The 12918-nt window shown below is 38.3% G+C and overlaps 2 protein-coding genes across 6 annotated transcripts in view; one reads left to right on the top strand and one right to left on the bottom strand.

Annotated features, from left to right (window-relative positions):
* Nucleotides 1-21: 21 nt before the first annotated feature.
* rsrc2 (arginine/serine-rich coiled-coil 2) lies at nt 22-6771 on the bottom strand. Of its 2 annotated transcripts, none has more exons than XM_085425608.1 (10): nt 6635-6771; nt 5437-5578; nt 5088-5128; nt 3989-4152; nt 3667-3798; nt 2760-2876; nt 1788-1873; nt 1318-1556; nt 1114-1203; nt 22-992 (listed from the first exon to the last, which is right to left on the bottom strand). In XM_085425608.1, exons 1-10 carry the CDS (start codon nt 6638-6640, stop codon nt 807-809), a joined length of 1203 nt encoding a protein of 400 aa, XP_085281734.1. In that variant the 5' UTR covers nt 6641-6771; the 3' UTR covers nt 22-806. The 2 variants fall into 2 exon arrangements, with proteins under 2 accessions (XP_085281734.1, XP_085281735.1); XM_085425609.1 differs by having other exon boundaries at nt 1318-1553.
* A 650-nt stretch (nt 6772-7421) lies between these two features.
* Nucleotides 7422-12918, top strand: part of kntc1 (kinetochore associated 1) — a 30228-nt gene continuing 24731 nt past the window's right edge. For 2 of the 4 annotated variants that reach the window (XM_085425606.1, XM_085425603.1), the window contains exons 1-16: nt 7422-7563; nt 7729-7875; nt 7986-8106; nt 8245-8360; nt 8543-8618; nt 8776-8853; nt 8953-8987; nt 9077-9187; nt 11071-11164; nt 11821-11873; nt 11953-12065; nt 12159-12213; nt 12304-12402; nt 12513-12556; nt 12645-12707; nt 12794-12869. In XM_085425606.1, coding sequence (XP_085281732.1) covers nt 7738-7875; nt 7986-8106; nt 8245-8360; nt 8543-8618; nt 8776-8853; nt 8953-8987; nt 9077-9187; nt 11071-11164; nt 11821-11873; nt 11953-12065; nt 12159-12213; nt 12304-12402; nt 12513-12556; nt 12645-12707; nt 12794-12869 — 1272 coding nt within the window. In that variant the 5' untranslated portion in view covers nt 7422-7563; nt 7729-7737. Of the gene's footprint in view, nt 7564-7688; nt 7876-7985; nt 8107-8244; nt 8361-8542; nt 8619-8775; nt 8854-8952; nt 8988-9076; nt 9188-11070; nt 11165-11820; nt 11874-11952; nt 12066-12158; nt 12214-12303; nt 12403-12512; nt 12557-12644; nt 12708-12793; nt 12870-12918 lie in introns of all 4 variants that reach the window. The other 2 variants (XM_085425604.1, XM_085425605.1) reach the window with 2 other exon arrangements.

The following is a 12918-nucleotide window of genomic DNA, read 5'->3' as shown; positions in this document are numbered from 1 at the left end:
GAAAATGAGTGAAAAAGCAACCAGTGTCCAAAGAAATCTTTAAAAGACGTTGAGAAATCCTCAAGAGCTTTAAGTGGCTCCTTGGAAGCAAAATATAAACAAATCAGGGTGGATTAAGACAGTAATAAATAGAAAACACTGGTTATTGTAAGTACTGTTACTTTCCCAGCATCCCCTTAATCTGAAGCATGTTATGACCCACCCATATCACATAAAATGAATTGCTGTGATGTGTTATAAAAACTTTTTAAGACACAAAACTAGATTATTTAAAGAACATTTGAAACACATTTACTCTTCCCGGCTCATCTCTCTGCAGGACCTTTCAGAAGACCACGTGTATTACAACCCAGCCTCTAATACAGAAAATACACACTGTGTTTTATATAAGTCGTTTCTGCCAGTCAGGAGAAGACAAACTAAAGGATTCCGATTATGCTACTTTGACCTCAGACCTTTTGCTAAATTGATGTAAACAGTGTCCACTTGAACCACATATTCAGTTTATGTTCAAACAATCACATCAATATGAGTTGTTTTTTTTAAAAAAAGTTACATTATTCAAAACATATGTACTTTTATCCAGCATCAGCCCATCAAAATGATGCCTCCTCTTCCAGAGATGTACAGATTAATAAACACTGAGACAAACTCAGCAACTGGATATTTACAATGTTCCAATATGTGAGACCTTTGCCTTTAAATAAATTACATGTTCAGAGCAACATCCATGCAAGCTTGAGGGCTAGCAATGAATTGGGAGTCCTGTATGATCAGGAGAGTGGCGACAACAGCCAAGTTTGGCACTACATGGAATCCATCCCACGTGAGAACGAGGAGGAAAAGCCGAGGCCCATTCCTCTCTGAGTGTGCGTCTGAGAGCGAGCCATCTCATACTGAACATCGAGGTTCCTAAACATCTCCTCCTGCTTCTGAAGTGTCTTCATCCCATCATCGTTCAGTGGTTTGGCAGCTTCCACATCATCATCACCCTGCAGAGGCAAAACATTTGGTTTAAATTTGACAAGTTGTAGCTTAACAAAAAAAAAAAAAAAAAAGTTGCAAGTTGTGGATTTGGTACAAAAAGCTGATAAAAATAACAGCTCTACTTACTTTAATACCCATCAGTTTGCGAAATTTAACATTTTGGTCCTTGTTTCCAAAGTTAAGCTTCTCCCACAACTCGGCTGTTTGGGACTTCTCCTTAGAAAAGAAAAGAAAAAAAACCCCAAAACAAAGTCAAAAGAAAACATGATAAATATGGCATCTTTTCAAAAGTTAAAGAAGAAGAAAATAAATAAATAAACCAGCTCTTACCCCATCCTTCTTTCCCTGCCATAGCATTTTCCTCTTCTTCTCCTGCTCTGCAAACTTCGTGGGGTTTACAGCGGATGGGTTATAGTAGCTGGGAACAGCAATACCAGTCTCTGCCAGCGTCTTTGCTTGTAGGGCTGCCATCTGTGCTGCCATGGCGATCTGAGGTGTGACCTGCGTCCCAGAGGCCAGGAGAGCCGCGACGTTGAGGGCGGGGTTTGAGACAGCTGCTGCAGCAGCTGCTGCTGGCAGGAAAAAAAACAAAACAAAAAGAAAAGAAAAAAAAAACAAAACAAAAAAAACAAAACACAGACCATCCTGATGAACTGAATCTTGACTCGTATGTATAGTTGTAGGGTCTACCTTACAATATAAATCGCCTTGAGGCGACTGTTGTTGTGATTTGGCACTATATAAATAAAATTGATTCAGGCGCTAAAGTTTCTACTTTGTGCACAGTTTGCACTTCTCACCTGCAGCGATCTCCTGTTGTTGCTGCTGCTGTTTCTCAAACATTTCCTTCTCCTTCTGCTCCTGCAGTTTCTTTGCTCTCTCCAGCCTGGAAAAAAAGAGTGGAGACCATTTTGGGTTAAATGAACAAAAGATCTTGACCTACACGTAAACCATAATGGTAAAAAGACACCAGGATACTTTTCCAACTTAGAGCCATACTGTAGACCACTAGGGGGAGTGTTGATGCTACCAAAAAGGCCAGTGTGTTTAACCAGTGGCTCCATTTGACTAACAAATAATAGATTCCCAGTTTAATCTCAGGAGGAGACACAATTCGCTTTAGGGTTGCATCAGGAACTTAAGGAGCTGGTCTCACTTAATGAATTTAATCCTATTTACAGATTTTTTAAATTTTATTTAATTTAATAACTGTACAGTACACTCTTTATAGTAACCATTGTCCTTTATGTAAATATGTAAGAAAAATTGTGTATGTTTCTGTTCTGTGTCCTGTTTGTTGTATGTGTGTCTTTCTGGCTGCTGTTACAACCAAATTTCCCCTTGTGGGACAATTAAAGGATTATTCTATTCTAGATAATGTAACTACCTTTGAGTTTCTGCATATCAAACTCCATCATCAAACCCAGCAAGATTTAAACTCCATTTAATGTCTTCCTGCACATCTGATAGTGATCTGATGAAGCTAAAGCTTCTCTAAGCTCACTTTCTGCTACCAAAGTTAGCGCCTTTTGTTGGAACCATGAATGCTGAAACCAGCCATCATCATTTCAAACTTTTATGAACAACATTAGTAAAAAGTGCAACATGAATGAGAAGCTTGACTGTAACCACAAACTGCGATATTAAACTTGCACCTGAGATTCAGTAACAAAAGCCTTACTTATTGGGCTGCGCTTTAAATCTATTTTTTTAAATCACAGGTTTAAAGCCAAACATCAAAGGTCTACATTTCCCGTCAGCCGTTTTCTTACCTTCTTGCTAGGGCCTCTTGAGCATCCATGGCTGTGTTTCGGCCTCGGAAGGCGGGTGGACTAGGAGTCCTGCTTCGGCTCTTCCTGCGCACCTTTTCAGTCCTTTTCTTATGCTCCCTGGAGATAGAAAACAAACCAAAAACCAAGTCAGCCAACTAACATACTCTTAACCCTTTAAGACTTAGCAAAGAACCAAGTCTGCCAGAGCTTATCTTTATATTTTTACATGCTGGAGAATTTCAAGTTGCTATACATCAATACAACCATTATAGCCCAAATCTTAATAATATGTATGCAATAAGTGCATATTAACTGCATAAATTGCAAAAAAAAGTGCAATAAACTACAAATTTTTTTTAATTTATATATATTTTTTAAATAAACATTTCTAGTTAGAGAAATTTAAGAGGTTTATCCCTCAAAACTATAAATACAAAAAGTTGCACAAAATAGTTTCCCACCACAGGAAATTTATTTTGAGTATCTTCATAGTTTTATTTTTGAAATACACCAATTTTTACATACTGCAGGAAAAACGTAAATATATATTATAATGCAAATTTGCAAAAAACAAACAAAAACAAAACTATTTCCAGCAGTGCAATTTGAGTTCTAAGCATCCCGGAAACTATACAGAAAAGCATAAAGTTAAACATGACTTTTAAAAACACCAGTTTTATGCAAAGCTATATGTGGATGGAAACTGTGACCTAGAGCAAGCTGATGGCATAAGATGTAAGTACAACTCCTCCGTTTCATATGCAAAAAAAAAAAAAAATTATTGCGCTAGCAGTTCTACAGGGATTTAAAAATAGTTACGCAAGGGTTAATAACATGTAAAATCTAAGACAAAAGTTCAAAAGCACTTCATTGGCATAAGAAACGGCGCGATTTCAGCTGAGCCCACCTGCTCTTACTGCGACTTCTGCTATGGTGACGATGTTTGGTCCTTGAACCCGAGCGAGACCTGGCCTTCTTCTTCTTGTCTCGGCTGCGTGATCTTGATCGCCGCTTGTCCCTACTTCTGCTGTGATGCCGTCTGAAAGCAACATTAATGACATGAAACAAATGCAGGCATTTCTGTATTTCTTGGCACGTTTTTCTTCTCAAAGTTTGATAAATGACTCAGGTCATCCAGAAGCTACAGCTAGCAATTCTAATCAATTTGCATTTTTCTTTGTCATAAGTATGGAGACCTGCTGCCGTCTTACTTTACTGAGCAGACTGACCTCTCTCTGGAGTGTGACCTGGACATGCTCCGGCCCTTTGAAGACTTCCTGTCCTTGCGCCTGGAACGTTCCTCTCCGTTCTCTGCCGAAAGTCTCTCTTGGTCTTGCGGCTCATCTGTTTTTCTGTGTGATTTTGATGGCTTCTCAGAGTCCCTCTTTCGTGCCTGTTTTAAGAAGAAGTTGTCTCTTTCAGGAAAATAGTGCAACAAAAAGAGTTAGTACCATGGCTTAGACCATAAGGTATGTAATAAAATTGACAAGCTGAATAAAACCTTGTCATTTCAAACCCACTTCCATAAAAATTACAGAATGTCATTCTTAGAGAACTTAGAGAAGTGTGGGCAAACAGGGACCAGCAAGTTGTCATTTTATTCAATAAGCTAGGAGGAGGAAACACTTTAAGGAGATTTTTTTCCCCCAATTTGATGACAAAAACTGAGCGCAAACCAAATTAGTTTGTGCCCGCTGAAAGGCTGATGTAGGTTCGGGCATCCAACTTACTCCTTACACCCACACATTTGATCGTGTTTGGATTCAATTTCAGTTTAATTAGATTAATTATGCCCATCCCCAGCTGCAAGAGATGCAACAGTTAATCCAACTTTCTACTCATAATGTGTGACAAAGAGGAGTTTGAATGGCAGATAGTTACCTGTCCCAGTAGTAGGCATATTATTTTGCTATGTCAGCAGGGTCTTCTGTTCAGTCTCTTCGTGCATTAGCACGCTGAGTATGATTTATTGTAGAAATGTTATCATGTGATCTCCACACAGGATTTAACAAAAAATAAAAAGGAGAAAAACTAGTCTTCACCATTTACGATGGTTACAAACAATGACAGATCACCAAGGACAAAAGCTTCCTTTGAGAAATCAGAGCACAACGAGGGTAAAAAAAGAAAAGAAAAGACCCTTTCCACGTGAGCAAGCCCATCGCCATTTATTTCACTTCTTAATTTCACTTCTTATTTCACTATTATAATTCATTTAACCTAAGAAAACATACTCACCTTGACTTACAACTAACAAGGAATATAACTTAGGGTCCTTAAAATCACATCAAATGCGTTTCTAACTATAGAAACAAAGATATTAATTACCTCTTTGCTCCTGCTGCGACTGCGTCTGTACTTTCTGTCACCTGTAAAAGCAGAGCATATTTCAGATTAAATTTGTTAGTCTGACAAGATGATCAAGCCAGATGAAGCCAGTGTGTAAAGTAGACCAGATTTCACATGTGTGATTAACTCTTAGCAAATTTGGTAATGTTGAGACTAAATTGCCCACCACTACTAGGGATCATCAGAAACTTTAGTTTATTGTTTTTGTTTTGTGCTTCCAATCTTTTTTTGTCTAGGTTACCTCTAAACTGGGAATGTAACAAAATTTTGTATTAGAGCTCGAACATATGTGACATTTTTTTGTGCCATTTGTGAACTGAATACTAACGTTTTCGGTCCCTGGAGCGTGACCTTGACCGTGAATGGTGGTGTTTGGAGCTTCTGGGGGACTTTGATGACTCCATATGTCTTTTTCTGTGATGAACTGGGGAGCCAGATCTGGTCAAGTCAACAGAGTCGTTGTCACTCACCTGAAACAAACATGCAAAATCACAACAGGAACTAATTAGTGAAGTTCTTTGGAGTTAAGTAAATTTTATACATCTAAAGAACTGTTATCTACTATAACTCATGGCCTATGAGTAAAACTGATCAGGGGTTTGTTGAGTAGTAAAATGCATGTGGTTTTGGCTTTTCACTAAAGTAAAAAACAAAACAGTAGAACTGTAATACAATAAAAGCACTTGATTACATAGGTAACTACCCTCAAAAGCCTATTTGGTGCCATTAAAAACCCCTTAAAGTACAGCCCGGATTTTCTGTGATACTCAAAACATGCACAGGATGATTTGGACAGACAAATAGAGCTTCTGTCTAATGTATTAACGCTAATAAATACATTAGACATTGATTACGCATGTAAGCAACACCAGTGTGCATAAAGTTGCCTTAATTAACAAAGATTTCCCTGTTATTCTGAAGGTTTTCGATAATCAAAATATGTATGTCGCAGACATTAATGCAGTTGCAGTAAGGAGGGAATGTAAGGCTGTGTAGTCCACAGGCACAACGTTATTTTTATTTTATGCTTTTTATTTTAAGTATTGCTCAGCATTTATTAACATACTGTAGTACCTATTTAACATCCTTCAATACTAATGCCTTTTATTGTGTGGCTCACGTAGACTAAAACACAGCCGTTTTCAAAGTGCAGTCATTTCAGCAGATGAGACATACCATGGGTCACTGCAGTGTTAATTCATAGTTAGCCATATCAGTCATTTGTGCTACTGTGTTGCTATTGTATTGGATTAAACGTGTGGATTCTAGTGATCACATTAAATGAATAGCTCGAAACCCATCACGTAATCTACGGCAGCCAAATCTCTCCGTTTTCGTTCTTTATGCCTTCACCGCAGTGATATTTGGAGTAATTTTATCGTTAGCTCGACCGCTAAGCTAACACACGCTAGGCGCCATCTTTAAGAGAAAAATATCATGAATACAACCGAAAACTTCCACTAAAATTACGAAGTGGCTATCAAACCCATATACGTACGACATTACAATAACACGACAATACTTACCGACATTATATTGAAGTATAATATTTGTGCCTAAATTCGATTTTCTTGCTGCCTTTGTGAACGAAGACGAAAAGGTAGAGAGGTAGCTTACTGCTGAGGCCCTTTGACTAGCTCAGCTTATCTGATCTGGGTTGCCAGTTGTAGCCTCTTGACTCCCTGATTCAGGTAAATGCCAAACTTAAGAAACGAAATACTACTACTACTACTACTACTACTACTACTACTACTACTACTACTAATAATAATAATAATAATATACTTTGACTGCAATACAAAAACAAATAGTATAATACTGTAAGACATAATTATTTTTATATAGTCATTGGTTATACACCCAGTAAACATTTATTACAAAAACATATAGTCGTATTCTTATAATCCTTTTTGTCTTATTCTTTTTTAACTTGTTGCATTTATTTATTTTGTTGTTATGTTCTTTAAAAAATACACGTTTTTTGTAAAAATGTAAACATGGTCATATGAGTCCTAAAGTTTAAGCATTGCGTCAAATGCGGCCATAAATCACCAAACCTGGCAACACAAAAGACTCGCCGGATATTCCTGCAATGCCCCGCCTCTATATTTGTTAGATTTTATCCTCGATTTAGCCTTTCAGGCGTCTCTTAATCTCAGGTCACATTATCTTAAACATTTAAATGAGCCATATTGGATCATAGACACATTGCATTGAACATTTTATAATAGATTACCGAGTGTCGCGTGGGATGCTACTCCTAAACTAACAGAAAGCTCTGGATTTTTACCTTTTACTGTAATGATATTGCATCTGACAGGCAAAACTCTGGGAACAATCACCACAAACAACTCAATCCTAACAACCTGCATCAACCCGCCAAATTCTAAAGCTAAACACGGTGGCGTTATGTCGGCTCTCTCTGCTATAACTGTTTAAGTATTACAGTAAACTGGTGAGTTGCTGTCGGTTATATCTCCTTAATAAAAAAGTAATTCAATTTTTTGCCTTATATTTTATTGTTATTTGTAAATCTCTGCTAAATAGCTAGCATTGGTATTATAACCTGATTAATGACAGCTTGCGGCTAGGCAAGTTAAGATATCCTCTCCTATATCAGCTCCTGAAAATGGCGCTGTGGAGTGAAGTCGAACTTCTGACCAACGAAGATACAAATACAGTCCGTTTCGATGGTGTGTCCCGGGAGGAAAACAGCAGTGGCCTGTATCAGGTGGACACGGTGGTCAAAGTCTCCAGTGCTAATGAGGTGACTGATGTAAATATTTACCACACACTCATGCCAAGGGGTTTGTGGCAAAGACTCCTGGGCCTGTATTAGTGTTTTAAGCATGGTTTAGTAAACCTGGGTTTTTACAGGTGCAGGCAGATCCTAATCTCACGTCCTCGAGCGGCTCAAACTGGAGTTTTATTGTTGCTGACAGGACAGTCATCCTGTTTGATCAAAGCTATCAGAGCATCCTCCTGCTCCTTAACTTTGGTAAGCATCATTTGTGTGGCTGCATAAAAAGTCAGCCATAAAAATCTCTTTGAAAATCGTTTTGAGGCATCTGTAAAGTATAAATAAATATACATTTTAAAAAAAAAAGTATAAATAAACAAAGGTTTTCTTTTCCAGAAACTGATGTGGACGCCATTGACGTGTGCCTGAAGGGAAAGTTTCTGGTAGTTTGTGAAAGAAATGGAAACCTTCATTTGATCTACGTTCCGCAAAAGAGGATCCTCCTAACCCGGGTGTGTGTGGTTGTTTTCATCTTTAAGGCCTTAACTCTTATCCTATCTAATCTTATCTAGTCTCATGCATGTCTGAATAATAAAGCTAAAGTATACAGGACAGTAGCAGCAGTAAAAACTAAACCCTGGTGATGCATTTAGTGTTACATCATTAACATGTTGTGTATCCTCTGAAATTGAAGGCTTTGGTTGAGAAACCAAATGGAGATAAGAAAACCTACTGCTATCTCATCATGGATGAAGACAAGGCATCCTCAGGTGATATGAGAAGAGTGATATATATATATATATATATATATATATATATATATATATATAAATGGATGTAGAAGCAGTGCTCTAGCTGCCATGTCAGGTTTATGTTTGCTTGTTTGTTTTTGGGGGGGTTTTCATGTTGTTTGTTTATTATTGGCAGGAATGTACCACATGTTCCTTCTCATTAAGGATGGTTTTTTCCACATTACAAACCTTTCCTTGGCAAAAATTGAGTCAGGTATAAAAACTTGTGTGCCCCACATCTGCTAAGTTTTTTGTTTGTTTGTTTGTTTGTTTTTCAAAGCCATTGTTTGATTTCTGTCCTTTGTCATTCCAGCTATTGATAAAATGGATGTCGGAGCTCTAAAGGAGGTAAGTTAAGGTCAAAAGCTCTTTTTATGCACAAGCAAATTTTTTTTCTTTCAGCAACGCAGAAATAGTCACGTATTTCTCTGTTTCAGCTCCAGTCTTTGATCAAGATAGATTTTTACTCCACCAAGGATTACCATGAGGAGGGTTGTAGCACAGCAGTGATGTTCAGTCTGGGCCATGAAGTCCACCTGATGATTGGGGTCAGTGTCTATCAGTGTCAAGTTTCATTAATTTGACTTCCAGCTACAATTCTGAGATAAGTGTTACATGATAAAGGAAGCATATTGAAAGAATTTTAAGAAATGATTGTAACACCTTATAGTGTTTCAGATATGTTTTAGTCATTCTGTCCGGCTGTCTGTATTTCATTTTACTTTTGGTCTCATACCAGCAAAAGTTACACTTTTTAATGGCAAATGACTCAAAATCTTTTCCAAATACTGCAAGTTTAAAACCATTTTTAATGGCAAGTTTACAGTGGACATTTTATTAGGTACACCTTGCTAGGACTGGGTTAGACCCCTGTTGCTATCAGAGCTGCTTGAATTCTTTGCGGCACAGATTCAACAAGGTGCTGGAAACATTCCTCAGAGATCTGGGCCCGTATCCCTAAAGAATCTTTGTGCAAAAAGTGGCTCCTAGCAGCCAAATTCTAAGAAAATTCTCAGAGTCATGACGTTTTCTTAGAATTTCCCCTAAAAGTGACACGACAATCCCAGTTAATATAAAAGCTATTCCTCAAGATTCCTAACGCTTAAAAGGGCTCCTAAGGCAAGATCTGCTAAGAGCAGGGAAGAGGACTTTTAGTGGCTTAGGAGTTCCCCTAAGCAGCTGCACAAAATGGCCAACAGAAGAGGCAGGAGAGATGTCCTGCAAACACTGGATGACAGGGAATTATTGAGACGCTACAGATTGGATCGTGCAGGAATCATGTTTGTGGTGGATCTCCTTAGAGATGCAATTACTTCACCAACTCGACGCCACAACACTATTACACCGGAGACGAAAGTAATCACAACCCCGAGGTATTTGGCAACCGGGAAAATGCAACAATGCAGCAGTGATGACTTGGGTCTGCAATCACAGACATTGCTAAAAGCTGAGCCGTGTTACCCTCGTTAAGACCACACTGGACTTGTAACGTTGTGATTTCTACTTCATTAAGGACAGCCTCTTGAGATAGGCCATCTTGTTTTCAACAGGGTCCATATGGGAGTGAAAGTACAAAATATGTCAGCTAGGATATTAATATGAGCAAATAAGACACAAATCATTATTTGAACAGGGTGTAATGAGTTTAAGTTTTCACATATTTTAGATTCTAATGTTAGGCTATAACCCCTACAGCTTACTATTCATTTTCCAGATATTTTCTTGAATGTGAAATATTATTTACAATTACAGTCAGCATAAGATTAGAGTGTATAATTATGTTTATTGATTTGAGGGTACATCCTTTGCTCATTATCACCAAAAGCTCATTTCCATCAAACTTGTAGGATCAACCAATCACGGCTTTTGAAATGATGACTCATACCTAGCAACGGGGTCAACCACACCTCCTCACTAAGATAGGATTTTCCATCCATTCCTTGCTCAGAGTTCACTGAAAATGTTCTGGAATCACTTCTAAGCTAAAACTCCTGGCAAGGAATTTTTAGGTTAAGTTAGGAGCTCTCTGAGAGGATTCTCAGAATCTTTAGGGATACGGGCCCTGATCTATAGTGACATAATAACATCACACAGTTGCTGAAAATTTGTCAGCTGCATATGCATGATGTGACTTTCTACCGCATATCAAAGGTGCTCAATAGAACTGAGCTCTGGTGAATTGGAGGCCATGTGCGTACACTGAACTCATTGATCCTCATTTAGAAATATGTGCGTGGAAGCATTGTTGTGCTGCACAAAAAAACATTCACATAGGCCATGACTGTGTATATGTCTTTAAATCAGAGTCATTCTAAATCAGTTGCCTCGTGCTCACAGTTTTGTCAGTGCATTTTAAATATTTGATAGTCCTCATATAACATAAAGCAAGCGTTTCATTATATCATGTACAACAATATTTTCATCTTGACAGGGGGATAAAGAAAATGTTTTGACTCACTGGAGGATGGACCCTCATCAAGCTAAGATGTGCTTTGCTCAGACCGTCGACAGGAGCTTAATTCCAGGTAAGTGCTCTTAGTTCCCAAGTTGTTTTGTTTTTTTTGGAAGTAGGGCTGCAACGATTCATTGAGTAACTAGAATAATTAGATTCTGCTTCAATGCTTCATTTAGCACACGGCTCTGTAGGCTGCTGTTGTAATAAACGATGTAAACCTGAACATTTCACCCACATTTGTGACTAAAAACAGACCTGCAAATAGAAACTTATTTCGGAGCAGCGTGTGAATAAAAAGTGACAACATTAAGTTCACACAGTCCCTAGTTTGAAACAGAAACACTGATAACACAGCAGCAGTGATGACGGGCCACCACAGTTTAATGTGGCGCCGGAGTCTGTTTACGGTATACACCGTGAAGAGCAAAGAGGCAGAGCTGTTACCAAGGTGGTGACGCTCAGGTGGGGAGAAAGAAAACGTGTTTCTAGTATCCAAAACAGCAGCACTGTTCCCATGAACACCATTAAAAACCTTTACTGGGAAAAAGCGAGCAGGAGTACTTCATCAACCTCATCAATAAACTCAGACGTGAAGAAAAGCAAACTTTGCTCCATCCACTGCCGTTTGTTTCACAGAGAGAAATCCATGGTTATATAAGCAAAATGTTGAATCTAATGCTGATTTAAGAAGTGATGATTTTAGGAGCTGTTTTTGTGTCTTTGCAGGTGTAAGGAAGATGGTGGTGGTGGATAACCTTTTGTACATCCTCGACACTGAGGTGAGATCCTGCTTTGTAAAACAGTTCGAACTTTTAGAGGAATCAGAATTTGAGTTTGAAATCTATCCTTGTGTCTCAGGATGTTCTGAGTCTTTGGGATCTGCACTTTCTTGTCATGATTCACTGTTGGCCAGAACTCGCCGTTCACGACTTTCAGCTCACTGCAGAATGTGGCTCTGCCTCCATGGTGGCGTACGTATCACTGTTTTACAACATACTGTAACTGTGAACATGTACTGTTTGTTAAAACAGTTTTGAAAATGTTCATTCACGTGTGTATTACAGCCAAGATAAAGGCAGCATGAAGATGATCATGCTGACAAAGCAAGACAACAGTCAGGTAGAAGTACAAATCAGTTTTAAGAAGCTTTAACGGATGATTTCCCAGAGATCTGCTCTGAACTCGTTATGTTGGGTTTGAATTTTTCAGATCAGCTCACTGCAAATACGATTCCTGCCCTCTATGACTGTTTGCTACTCTCTGGATGTTTCCTTTGTCTCCTGTCTCGTCCACACAAAAATAAACATGGTAAACAGTCAACACAAAGTAAAGCGTTACATTAATTTTGCTGCTGCAATTTCTGTCTGTTGAGATTTCTTCATGTTAAAGTTGGTTGCCTTTTTTTTCTGTAATTCCAGGATGCATTTTATTTAGTCGAGGGGATTTGTGAGAACCCAGAGAGGTAGGCTATGTCTGAGTGAGTTTTATTGTGATGATCGGCCTTTGCTTACCGTTCAAACATTAAACTTTTTTTCTTGCTCTTCAAATAGTCGAAGCGAGCCAGTCGCTTCTGTGGTTGTTCGATCCTTCACAGAGGCTTTACCTGAAAACAGGTACCTAATTTAATTCAAGTTTATGACATTATAGTCTATATGATGTTGATGTAATTTGACTTAATGTGACTACTCTTCATTTCTAGGCTGAGCAGGCTTCTTCACAAACACATGTTTGAAGAGGCTGAAAAGTTTGCCATCACATTTGAGCTGGATTTAGAGGTAATTGAGTTTGTGTAACTACAAGCTTAGATTTGTGATTTATAGATCA

Source organism: Rhamphochromis longiceps, linkage group LG12 (genome assembly GCF_057381845.1).
Source record: "Rhamphochromis longiceps isolate RC_006_pf linkage group LG12, R_longiceps_female_GT1.1, whole genome shotgun sequence".
NCBI classification, from domain to species: Eukaryota; Metazoa; Chordata; class Actinopteri; order Cichliformes; family Cichlidae; genus Rhamphochromis; species Rhamphochromis longiceps.
This window is presented reverse-complemented; position numbering and strand designations above follow the sequence as displayed.